Source organism: Esox lucius, chromosome 5, assembly GCF_011004845.1.
Source record: "Esox lucius isolate fEsoLuc1 chromosome 5, fEsoLuc1.pri, whole genome shotgun sequence".
NCBI classification, from domain to species: Eukaryota; Metazoa; Chordata; class Actinopteri; order Esociformes; family Esocidae; genus Esox; species Esox lucius.
The window spans coordinates 414089-427031 of record NC_047573.1 but is presented as its reverse complement, the minus strand read 5'-3'; the positions used below and the strand labels follow the sequence as shown (position 1 = coordinate 427031).

At 44.1% G+C, this 12943-nt stretch overlaps 1 protein-coding gene across 3 annotated transcripts in view; it reads left to right on the top strand.

Annotated features, from left to right (window-relative positions):
• Positions 1-588: 588 nt before the first annotated feature.
• klhdc3 (kelch domain containing 3) overlaps positions 589-12943 on the top strand; it is a 45658-nt gene continuing 33303 nt past the window's right edge. The window contains exons 1-3 of one of the 3 annotated variants that reach the window (XM_020046662.2): positions 589-868; positions 3747-4042; positions 10232-10408. In XM_020046662.2, the coding sequence (XP_019902221.1) occupies positions 3889-4042; positions 10232-10408 (331 nt within the window). In that variant the 5' untranslated portion in view covers positions 589-868; positions 3747-3888. The other 2 variants (XM_029119738.2, XM_029119739.2) reach the window with 2 other exon arrangements.

Sequence of the window (12943 nt, the reverse complement as noted above, 5' to 3'; positions counted from 1 at the left end):
GGGGGTTCAGCCCACGAGGCAGAGACAATGTCCTTATTGTCCTGCCTGGCCCTGTGCTGAGGGTGACTGCAGCTGGCATGGAGAGTATGCCCCCCCCCCCTCCATCCACACAATGAACCAGTTCCAGGCAGGTTAAAGTGCTTTGACCAGGGCAGCAGAGGAGATGGGCGGGGCTTTAGTGTAGGCACTGCCCCAGCTGCTTAACAGTTGCCTGCCAGTCTTTCCCTCCCTCCCCCCACTGACTGTCCATCATCACTGGCAAGAGAAAGATGTGAAAAGTGTCCTTTGAGTGTAGCCTGAAGAGAAAGGCGGCGAGGGACTGTGTTGTGTACATTGTTGTATTCCATAAAAGGAAAATCAATCCTTGACCATAGGAGTTCCCATTGTTTATTCATTTTTAGGGAGAGATGTTGCAGGACAGCGCCCCCTAACGGATAATGGAAAAACCAAAATATGCAAGGAAATTGTATGCCACAACCACAGAGAGGAGCTGTTTTACAGAGACAACCCATGGAGTATTTCACTACATTCCCCACAAACCGTCAATGTCCGGTTCTCTGCGCAGCCTCATTAGTAGATGATACACAAAATAAAAAGTCAACACTGCCAGCATACTAATAAAACTGATTTACGATGGCTGGCAATGTTGCAGTTTAATCCAACACATTATGTGTTGTTTTTACAATTACATTAACATCGCAGTTGGATTGCAAAACGTTATGAAAGTCAGCTGATCAAGAATTTGTAGTTGTCGTAATTGATTATCCTGGCTTTTCGTAGTTTTATACCAACGTGGATTTTGAAAACTCTTGACACCATAAACATTACGTCACGAGTGCAAAAGGGAGTGGATCCACCGTCTTCCAAGGTAACGTCGGTTAGCAAACTACAGCAACGTTTGCTGGTGTGTTTTCATGTAAACCCAGATGGACTCTTTGATTAGATAATAGAGAATATCCTGCTTACATGTGCAACCTGGTGATTGCAAATGATTAATAGATCTCTTCTGGCACGTTACGGTAGCTGCCAAGTTTGATACAGTAAATACCGTGGTGGGCTAAATGGTTATCATTAGCTAGCTAGCCAGTTAATGATAAAAGCTACTAACAAGCTAGGTACTGTAGCTACTTATAATGACAGTGTTAGATTTCAGTTTAGCGCTTAACATAGCCAGCAGCCAAATTACAGTGTTGTCTAATACTATGTGTATTGTACCTTAACGTCGTTATCCACACTAGCAACATTAGCTAGCATAGCTGACTTTCCAAAGTAGATGTCTTTGGGATGTAGCTATACTGTGCTGTACTTGTTAGGATAGCTGGCTAGCAAATTCTGCATAGCTAAGTCAGCCAATTCATAGTATTAAGCCAGCTACTACACATTAATAGCTACTGTAACTAGCTAATATAGCTCTAGCTGATACCGTCTTCGTTACTATTGTTTAACTTATTAACTTACTGATAAAAACAGATGTGTTGCCATTACTGTTCGGGTGGCTTTTCTAACTTTCAACAGACTATCAACAGTGCTGGCTCACTGTTCCAGCCAGGTTGCTACAGTTCAGTAGATAGTTGTCTGCTGTAGTTAGTTGGTTTACGGTACTTTACTACTAATAGCCATGTACAGTAGCTAGATAGTTATATATCTCTCTAGCCAGGTAGATGCTGTAGAAACCAACTGAGTGATTGACAAAGATTATTGCTGGCTAGCAAAGTTAGGTACAGTGGCTGCTTTGAAACATGCAGACCATTAACTAACTAGCTGGAAAAACCATCTGATTTGAACATCTAGCTAAGTAACCATACTATATTAGTCAATAGTGTCCTGTGTTAGGTGCCTTTCAATGATGGGTGATCCTAAAATAGAAGAGTTTGTGTTAAATAGTCCCATGATGGTTTATTTTTAAGAGCTATTGAAGGTTAGAGGTCACTTGGAAAAGCAGACAGTGGTTGATAGGGCACCAGAGGACATGACTCCCAAATGACACCCTTTTCCCAAAATAGTGAACAGGGCTCTGTACAAAGTAGCACAGTTCAGTTAGGGGAAAGTATGACATTTGGATGATTGGGGAGTTGTCCAGCAGCTGTGGGGTGTTGTGTCATGGTTAAGAACAGCAGGGTAAAAATGATAGATCCAACTCCCAGTCACCGCTTCCTCACTGTGGCTGGGAGGTAAACTGATGGGGAGGATTTAGTTACTCAAAAGACACTGCGCGGAGATCTACATTCTGTTATCAAAGAGTGGCTAGAATGGAAGTCTATGCTGTGAAAGTTCGATGACCATTTTAAAAATGGGTGGACTGCATACGTCCCTGTCCACATTCTGCCCTACTGATAACATTTTCCCACATGTTTTTAATCTGAACTTTATAGGGGTCGAATAGCAGGGCACAGTATTACAAACACATTGTTATAAATATCACAATATTAATACTCCAAATTGCTGTCTGTGTGATATAACAGTCCAAGTAGCCTGGAGGGTAATACAAATAAAAGTATTGTAGACAGGATGGGGCGGGTTAGGGTTAGTGTGTGGGTGGGTGTGTGCATTTGTCTACCCTGAATGTGGGCGGGTGGGTGTGTGCGTTTGTCTACCCTGAATGTGGGCGGGTGGGTGTGTGCGTTTGTCTACCCTGAATGTGGGCAGGTGGGTGTGTGCGTTTGTCTACCCTGAATGTGGGCAGGTGGGTGTGTGCGTTTGTCTACCCTGAATGTGGGCGGGTGGGTGTGTGCGTTTGTCTACCCTGAATGTGGGCAGGTGGGTGTGTGCGTTTGTCTACCCTGAATGTGGGCGGGTGGGTGTGTGCGTTTGTCTACCCTGAATGTGGGCGGGTGGGTGTGTGCGTTTGTCTACCCTGAATGTGTGTGGGTGGGTGGGTGTGTGCGTTTGTCTACCCTGAATGTGGGCAGGTGGGTGTGTGCGTTTGTCTACCCTGAATGTGGGCGGGTGGGTGTGTGCGTTTGTCTACCCTGAATGTGGGCGGGTGGGTGTGTGCGTTTGTCTACCCTGAATGTGGGCGGGTGGGTGTGTGCGTTTGTCTACCCTGAATGTGGGCGGGTGGGTGTGTGCGTTTGTCTACCCTGAATGTGGGCGGGTGGGTGTGTGCGTTTGTCTACCCTGAATGTGGGCGGGTGGGTGTGTGCGTTTGTCTACCCTGAATGTGGGCGGGTGGGTGTGTGCGTTTGTCTACCCTGAATGTGGGCGGGTGGGTGTGTGCGTTTGTCTACCCTGAATGTGGGCGGGTGGGTGTGTGCGTTTGTCTACCCTGAATGTGGATGGGTGGGTGTGTGCGTTTGTCTACCCTGAATGTGGGCGGGTGGGTGTGTGCGTTTGTCTACCCTGAATGTGGGCGGGTGGGTGTGTGCGTTTGTCTACCCTGAATGTGGGCGGGTGGGTGTGTGCGTTTGTCTACCCTGAATGTGGATGGGTGGGTGTGTGCGTTTGTCTACCCTGAATGTGGGCGGGTGGGTGTGTGCGTTTGTCTACCCTGAATGTGGGCGGGTGGGTGTGAGTGAGTGAGATGGGGCTGTTGGTGCAATCAGGAGGTGGCATGAAGTGTAGGTAAAGGGGCCGGGCCTGTTCCCATGGCATGGTTACCCTTGTAACCCTACCTGAGATAGTGCATGGGTCTGAGAAGCTGTCGGCAGCAGAAACGACATCAGAGGAGCAACAGCTACCCTTGACATTCCTCACAGAGCTTCTTTCTGATTTCTCCTACTTTCTGTCTCTGCTTCCCTGTTGTCCAGTTCTAGTTAGGCTGTGCCTGTGTGGGTGGATGGGGTCCCAGCAGAACAGTTAGTGATGGTGTAGTAGGAAGGAGGAGGCTTCCAGGGAGCGGGCCATCGGTGAGGAGATATCCGAGCTGCTCTGGGTAGCTGTTAGTGTGGGATGTTGCGCTGGACGACTCACCTGGAAGGAGGACCGCGGAGGGTGAACCATGCTGCTGTATCAGTGGGACACAAGGTGTACTCCTTCGGAGGGTACTGCTCTGGGGAGGACTACGAGACACTGAGGCAGATCGATGTTCATGTCTTTAATACGGGTAAGTTAACACAGGCATGGCACTGTCATGTACAGATGTTAACCAACTTGCTCTAGATTTAAGGAATTCCCCATTTCATCAAACCTATGTTGTAAGTGAAGACAAATGTTGTTTTCACAGGTGCGTTGATTTATGTCACAACACTGAACACTGAATAACATTCACTTTTTTAATTCCACTTAATCGTCAATGATGAATGTCTGTAGACTGCCCTGTGTTGAGCTTTGCCGTCAGCTTAATCTTGGGAGCTCTGTCTTGAGTCTCAAAAAAGAGGTTTGTTGGCACTGGCAAAAAGGCTTCAATAAATGAGCTGGTACAGAGCTTGTTATCAAGTATCTGCAATAATTCTAAAATAAACAGCTAAAATACATTGTGCTGTCAAATCTAAGATGATAAAATGGCGACCTATGTTTTTTTATTTGTAAAAACTGTTGCACACTTGTAAAAAAGATTTGCAACTCCAAAAATAGTTCCAAGTCTTTTATAAGTGTGCTAAGATTTTTTACAAATAAAAACCGTATGTCGCTGTTTTACCTGGGTTACTATGACATTGAGGACAGCCACTCAGCTGACAGCTTGACCCATATGTACACACACATGCAGTCCCACGCTCAAGCTGAGCTCTGACAAGACAGAGCAATTTCAGTTTGTCTGAATGTAAATGCTCCAACTATATGTTCACAAAATCTCAAAATGTTAATTCCTTCATTGAAGTATGGAACATATGACATCCCAACTTGATGTTCCTTGTGAATATTGTCTGCTGACATGAATGTCTTTAATAAACAATGCAAGCTTTATTTTCGCAGTGATCGTGGTGCGTTCACAAATCACTACGTTTTCGGGTCAACGGTTCATATCATTTGCCAGCTGATCACTGGCTTTATAGGTTGAATATAAGATATAATTTCCCTGGATAGTTTTTGCTCAAAGACAATATGTTGCCGTGTAGAGAGGACACAAATAATTAGATGTACACCATACATACATCATACATAAACCACTGCATGCTATATAAAAAGAAAATAAACACTAATTGGGTTTAAACAATTCTCTCAGGTTTCCTAAGACCTGTGCCCCAGTGATTCCATTAAGTTCATTTTGCCATAGCCCCTGCCATGTCCAACTCTTTGCTGCCATGTCAAGAAAGAAAATCAATAATCAAAACATTTTGTTGGACAAATACTTTGTCAGGGTACAACATCTTTCTTGAGGGTATTTATCTTGTGCTTTTATTGTGCATGTGATTTGAGGAACACAGATCAGGTTTTCCTAGCTAACAGTATTATTTTGCTATGCTCGTTAGTTGTTCATCCAACATAAAATTCTGACTTAATGGATCCGTTTTTGATGTGATGTTTCTTTCCTAAGTTGTTTGTTAAAATATTTTAATCCGTTGCAGCAAAAGAGAAAGGGGGAGCAGGTTCAGTAGTGTTAGGTAACTATTCAGATGAAAGTCTGAATTAAATCATTTTTCTGAACCTAAATAACCTTATTAATTAGGAGAAACAGATTAGTAGCCTACTAGGGCAGAGGGGAGAGGAAAAAAGATATGGATATAATGAAAGAGGCAGAGGAGAAAATAGATGGAGGAGGGAATAGAAAGAAAAGAGAAGAGATGGAGGAGGAAGAGAAGAGATGGAGGAGGGAATAGAAAGAAAAGAGAAGAGATGGAGGAGGAAGAGAAGAGATGGAGGAGGGAATAGAAAGAAAAGAGAATAAATGGTGGAGGAAGAGAAGAGATGGAGGAGGGAATAGAAAGAAAAGAGAATAAATGGTGGAGGAAGAGAAGAGATGGAGGAGGGAATAGAAAGAAAAGAGAATAAATGGTGGAGGAAGAGAAGAGATGGAGGAGGGAATAGAAAGAAAAGAGAATAGATGGAGGGAATAGGAAGAAAGTTAAAGGAAAGAGGAGATGGAGCGAACTATACATCCCCCCGAAACACATTCATCCCCCGAAACCCCCCCTTCCCCTGGTCCGGTTAGTTGGAAAGGGATTGGTAACTAAAGGGCTACTGTGGGCCTAAAGCACTGGGCTCAAACTGTAGTTAGCATGTCCTGTATAGCAACTGACTCATCTGAAGCTCTTAGGATTAGGGATCTCAATCTGTCATTTTATTCAGTAGTCTCAATAGTCATTTGATGTTTATGGAGAGATGATGGGTACAGTACTGTGGTATTAAATGATAGGTACATTACTGTGGTATTAGATGATAGGTACAGTACTGTGGTATTAGATGATAGGTACAGTACTGTGGTTTTAGATGATGGGTATAGTAGTGTGGTTTTAGATGATAGATACAGTACTGTGGTATTAGATGATAGATACAGTACTGTGGTATTAGATGATGGGTACAGTACTGTGGTATTAGATGATGGGTACAGTACTGTGGTATTAGATGATGGGTACAGTACTTATAATTATAATAATAAATTCACTGTTTAATTCACCACGGTTCTATTGTATTCATGTTATACTCTTCTATCAATTCAGGCTATAGTCAATGATCTAACATTTTATGATATTAATAATGCATGTTGCTTACCCTAAATTAAAGGGTCTCATTTGTGAATGAAGAGGTGTGCTGTCTATAAGGGATCCAGGAGATTACAGGAGGCTTTATCTCAGAACTACAACCAGGTTAAAACCGAGCATTCTCTACAGAGGAAGTTTCATTATCACTACAGAGGAAGTTTTCATTTAAAAAAATGAAAAAGAGCAGCTATACACCAATGTTTATAAAACAAATAATTTGTATTAATAAAAGCAAAACCTAACTAATAAATACCAATGAACTTAACATGAATAACACATATCATCACAGAACCATTGTATTTCACAAACTTTGTGCCTAAGGAAAGCAGTGTTGACATGCTGTACGCTGCATGTCAATGTATTTCATTCTTTTGAAGTTTTACTCATGAAAGTTAACCAGGCTGATAAATCATTTTACATAGCTACTATTTATAGACCCCCCGGGCCATACACAATGTTCCTCAATGAGTTTCCAGAATTCTTGTCTAACCTTATAGTCCTGGCAGATAGTATTCTAATTTTGTTTGCCTCCGGAACGCCTTCCTGGGAAGGTGTTCCGGTCCTGTCCCACCGGGAGGAGACCCCGGGGAAGACCTAGGACACGCTGGAGGGACTATGTCTCCCGGCTGGCCTGGGAACGCCTCGGTGTCCCGCTGGAGGAAGTGTCTAGGGAGAGGGAAGTCTGGGCATCTCTGCTTAGACTGCTGCCCCCGCGACCAGGCCCCGGATAAGCGGAAGGGGATGGATGGATGGACATGGTCCAGTTCAAAGTCCTTGTATCCAAACGATACTATTTGTGGAGCTCGACTAACGTTACTGTCTGCCATGTTTGGCGCGGTTTGAATTGTGCAGCGTTAAAGGCACATACGCTGATTAGTGGTGCTGATGTCACAACATATAAAATAACTTCAAGTCAAGTCTGAAGTAACTTGTTCTCAAGTCAAAGTCAAGTCAAGTCATTTACATACTTTAATCAAGCAAGTCACAAGCCCTGAAAATGGTGACTCGAGTGAGACTCGAGTCAAGTCATGTGACTCGAGTCCCCCACCTCTGACTCTTTGTCTATGGATGGTGTTAGCAGGTAGTTGTTTCATTCTGCTTCCACAGGATCCTTGTGGATCAGAGAGGAATCACCATTTGCTGCAGCTCCGCGCTGCTTAAAGAAACTTCCCAAGGACTTCTTGGCTTTCTTTGCCTGGGACGTATCAGCAACTCCAGGCTCCACTTCAGTGCTGCTGCTTGACGTCTCCTCCTGTATTCCAATCATTTCTGATGCCACTCTGGCCTTGACTTGGGGCTTGTTGTCTTCACTGATGAAGTCCATCTTTATCCGGGGGTTCAAACAAGAAGCCGATTCAAGAGTAGCTTCATCTTTATATTTCTCATTGATGTAGTGCAACATCTCAGTTTTCAAGGTCTTGGTCAAGTCTGTGTCTCCCTCTTGTATTAGCAGCGTTGAAGTGTTGAAGAGGTGTAGAACTGGCTTCACACATGAGACACCAACATAGTCTTCTCCTGAGAGTGTATCTGTGAAGTCCAGCAGTGGGCCCAGTGACTTACTGACAGATTCCAAGACGTCCACATCTTGCCAGGTTAGAATTAGATGGTGTCTTCTTGTCCTCAGACAGGACCTGAGTTATAGCCTTTTGCTGCTCTAGTATCCTGCTGATCATATTCTGTCTGGAACCCCATCTTTTAAGAGCACTTCTGGCCTTCCAGCTGTGAGAGAAGTGAACAACCAGCTTCTTGCAGACACCTGCAGCACAGTCAATGCGTCCATCCTTTTTCACAGCATTTTCTAAGGGAAAAAACTAAGACAAAATAAAGTACTTATTATACACATTTAATACATTTACTTTAATAATTTATAAAAATAAATTGCTCAAATTGTTTTGCAAATGATTACACAATTAGTTATTTACAGATAAAATGTAGAGTTTCAGCATGCTTTCTTTATTTTAAAGACCTATAATAAAACACAGTAATTCTCATATAACTTATATCTCATTTAGCACTAACTATTTTAACCCAAAATATAGGGGCATTTAATTCCATTGTTTGTTATTGTAAACAAATGCAACATTTAAACATAAAGATAGCAGAGATATATAGATATGAAACATTAATGCCATAGGATATCAGCCCTGGCATTCAGTGCTTTGGCTATCAACCTGCCAGTCTGTATCCTTCATTTGTACCCAGCCCCATCCTCTACAATTACAATTTATGAAACTTATGAAAATTGTTATATTTCAGAACAGGTTGCTAGGTAATAATATGTAACAGTAATAGTATAGCAATAGCAACAGTAGTAAAATAGATTGTGCAATTGGGCATAACTTACCAACTGCAAGATGCAGTCTGTGGCAAAAGCACTGCAATCTGGTCTACTTGTTCAGGTGCAGCTTTCACCATGTTCACAGCATTGTCTGTTGTTATACAGACTAGATGACTCGCCTCTAGTCCCCAATCAGCTAAAGCTTCTCTCATCCCTGTTGCAATGATCTCACTTGTATGATCCTCTGGGAAAAATGCAGTTTGCAAACAGCGACTTTTCAGGTGGAAATCCTAGTTAATAAAGTATACGATCAGTCTTATGTAGGGTTCCATTGTCTGGCTGGACCCCAAGTCTGTTGTTGCTGTACAATATTCCACTTGTGACAGCTCTATTTCACCTTGTCTGGCATTTCTTGTACGACTCTGGGATGGCAACTTGAGAAAAATGTTGCATGATGACATTACATACTGCTAGTCAAGCGACCGGATCATGTTTCTAAAACCCTCTTTGGTAACCATGTTAATTGGTACCTTGTATTTGGCGACCTGAAATGTTATTGAATCTGTGATTTCTCTCTGCTGTTTGGAACCTTTCTCGTTTGGTGTAATACTGTCAAAGGCATCCGAAATAGATTTTTGCTTTGGACGGCATTGAGATTCTTTGCACTCTTCATACGAATATTTGTGGTGCCGCCTTAAATGATCGAACAAATTGGTCATGTTACCTCGTGTTGTGGCAACAATTGCAAGGCACTCTCGACAAAGTATCTGTTTTTGGTCAACATCATCCTGTCTGTAGCCGAAACATTTCAATATAATTGATGATGCATTTCTTTTCACAACCAAATTCTCAATTCTCATGTCAACCACGTTCAGCAACGAACTCTGTGTTCAAAATTATAATAATAATATACTGTGTATCCAATAACCCATAAATTGGAGTAAATTACATTATATCAGACAGATATAATGCTAGTTTAACAATTTCAAAATATATATATAGTAGACTGATATGTTTACCTTACTAAATCACACGGTCTGTGATGTGACTATTGCGGATGCGTACATCACAATGTCAATGCTGAAACGATATATCGTGCCGCCCTTGTGTGTATTCCACCACGCCAATCATTTTAGTTCAACCTTTTCTTCAACAGATGTAAAAGGAACAAAACTAAGAGGGACTTTCGGAATTCTCTCAAAATGAAAATCGTATTGCATCTAATGAAACGTTTAGCAGTTTTCCTCTTGTCAGGTTAGTCATTGTTGTGTAGTTGTGGCGTGGGTGCAGGATGTTGGCCAGTGATAGAAAGGGGGCAACAGTGAAACAGTTTGGGGGCTGCTGGATTAGTTGAAATCCCTGTCTGTCTCCTCAGTGTCCCTGCGTTGGATGAAGCTGCCTCCGGTGCGGACAGGCGGCCGGGAACATGCCAGAGAGGTCCCCTACATGCGCTACGGCCACACTGCCGTCCTGCTGGAAGACATCATCTATATTTGGGGTGGTCGCAATGACACAGAAGGGGCCTGCAATGTGCTCTATGCCTTTGACGTCAGTAAGTAGACTGTGTGTGTGTGTGTGTGTGTGTGTGTGTGTTATTTGCCTTTAGAGGTCATTGACTACTGCAGCAGGTTTACCACAGGCTGTGCCAAGTTGTGTTTCTAGGAGTCTTTATTCCAGTCTTTTTTTCGATTGAAAAGTATATGTCACTAATTCAGAGCCAGTAGCGAGCTTTATCTTGTTTTCTCATGCTTGAGCCTACCCAGCTGGCTAGCTTTTTGCCCTTGCTACGTAAGGATGGCGATGGCCCAGTTGTCAGCCCTGGCTTTGACCTCAATCGAAACATTTTGAGACCAGTGGGTTCAGATGTTTGAGGCCAGTGGGTTCAGATGTTTGAGGCCAGTGGGTTCAGATGTTTGAGGCCAGTGGGTTCAGATGTTTGAGGCCAGTGGGTTCAGATGTTTGAGGCCAGTGGGTTCAGATGTTTGAGGCCTGTGGGTTCAGATGTTTGAGGCCAGTGGGTTCAGATGTTTGAGGCCAGTGGGTTCAGATGTTTGAGGCCAGTGGGTTCAGATGTTTGAGGCCAGTGGGTTCCGAATTTTGAAGCCAGTGGTTCTGTGGGTTCCGAATTTTGAAGCCAGTGGTTCTGTGGGTTCGAATGTTTGAGGCCAGTGGGTTCAGATGTTTGAGGCCAGTGGGTTCAGATGTTTGAGCCCAGTGGGTTCAGATGTTTGAGGCCTGTGGGTTCAGATGTTTGAGGCCTGTGGGTTCAGATGTTTGAGGCCAGTGGGTTCAGATGTTTGAGGCCAGTGGGTTCAGATGTTTGAGGCCAGTGGGTTCAGATGTTTGAGGCCAGTGGTTCTGTGGGTTCAGAATTTTGAAGCCAGTGGTTCTGTGGGTTCAGAATTTTGAAGCCAGTGGTTCTGTGGGTTCCGAATTTTGAAGCCAGTGGTTCTGTGGGTTCCGAATTTTGAAGCCAGTGGTTCTGTGGGTTCCGAATTTTGAAGCCAGTGGTTCTGTGGGTTCCGAATTTTGAAGCCAGTGGTTCAGTGGGTTCAGATGTTTGAAGCCAGTGGTTCAGTGGGTTCGAATGTTTGAGGCCAGTGCGTTCGGATGTTTGAGGCCAGTGCGTTCGGATGTTTGAGGCCAGTGCGTTCGGATGTTTGAGGCCAGTGCGTTCGGATGTTTGAGGCCAGTGCGTTCGGATGTTTGAGGCCAGTGCGTTCGGATGTTTGAGGCCAGTGCGTTCGGATGTTTGAGGCCAGTGCGTTCGGATGTTTGAGGCCAGTGCGTTCGGATGTTTGAGGCCAGTGGTTAAGTGGGTTCAGATGTTTGAAGCCAGTGGTTCTGTGGGTTCCGAATTTTGAAGCCAGTGGTTCAGTGGGTTCAGATGTTTGAAGCCAGTGGTTCAATCGAATGTTTGAGGCCAGTGCGTTCGGATGTTTGAGGCCAGTGCGTTCGGATGTTTGAGGCCAGTGCGTTCGGATGTTTGAGGCCAGTGCGTTCGGATGTTTGAGGCCAGTGCGTTCGGATGTTTGAGGCCAGTGGTTAAGTGGGTTCAGATGTTTGAGGCCAGTGGTTCAGTGGGTTCAGATGTTTGGGGCCAGTGGTTCAGTGGGTTCAGATGTTTGGGGCCAGTGGTTCAGTGGCTTCAGATGTTTGGGGCCAGTGGTTCAGTGGCTTCAGAAGTTTTGGGCAAGTGGTTCAGTGGCTTCAGAAGTTTGAGGCCAGTGGTTCTGTGGGTTCAGAATTTAGGAGCCAGTGGTTCAGTGGGTTCAGATGTTTGAAGCCAGTGGTTCACTGGGTTCAGATGTTTGAGGCCAGTAGGTTGTTTGACGCGTGTGTAGGTTAACGACGCGTGTGTAGGTTAACGACGCGTGTGTAGGTTAACGACGCGTGTGTAGGTTAACGACGCGTGTGTAGGTTAACGACGCGTGTGTAGGTTAACGACGCGTGTGTAGGTTAACGACGCGTGTGTAGGTTAACGACGCGTGTGTAGGTTAACGACGCGTGTGTAGGTTAACGATGCGTGTGTAGGTTGTTAAAGCATGTTTAGATTAACGACGCGTGTTTAGGTTAACGACGCGTGTGTAGGTTAACGACGCGTGTGTAGGTTAACGACGCGTGTGTAGGTTAACGACGCGTGTGTAGGTTAACGACGCGTGTGTAGGTTAACGACGCGTGTGTAGGTTAACGACGCGTGTGTAGGTTAACGACGCGTGTGTAGGTTAACGACGCGTGTGTAGGTTGTTAAAGCATGTTTAGATTAACGACGCGTGTGTAGGTTGTTAAAGCATGTTTAGATTAACGACGCGTGTGTAGGTTGTTAAAGCATGTTTAGATTAACGACGCGTGTGTAGGTTGTTAAAGCATGTTTAGATTAACGACGCGTGTTTAGGTTGACAAAGCGTATTTAGGTTGACAAAGCGTATTTAGGTTGACAAAGCGTATTTAGGTTGACAAAGCGTATTTAGGTTGACAAAGCGTATTTAGGTTAACGACGCGTATTTAGGTTGACAAAGCATATTTAGGTTGACAAAGCATATTTAGGTTAACGATGCATGTAGGTTAACGATGCGTGTAGGTTAAA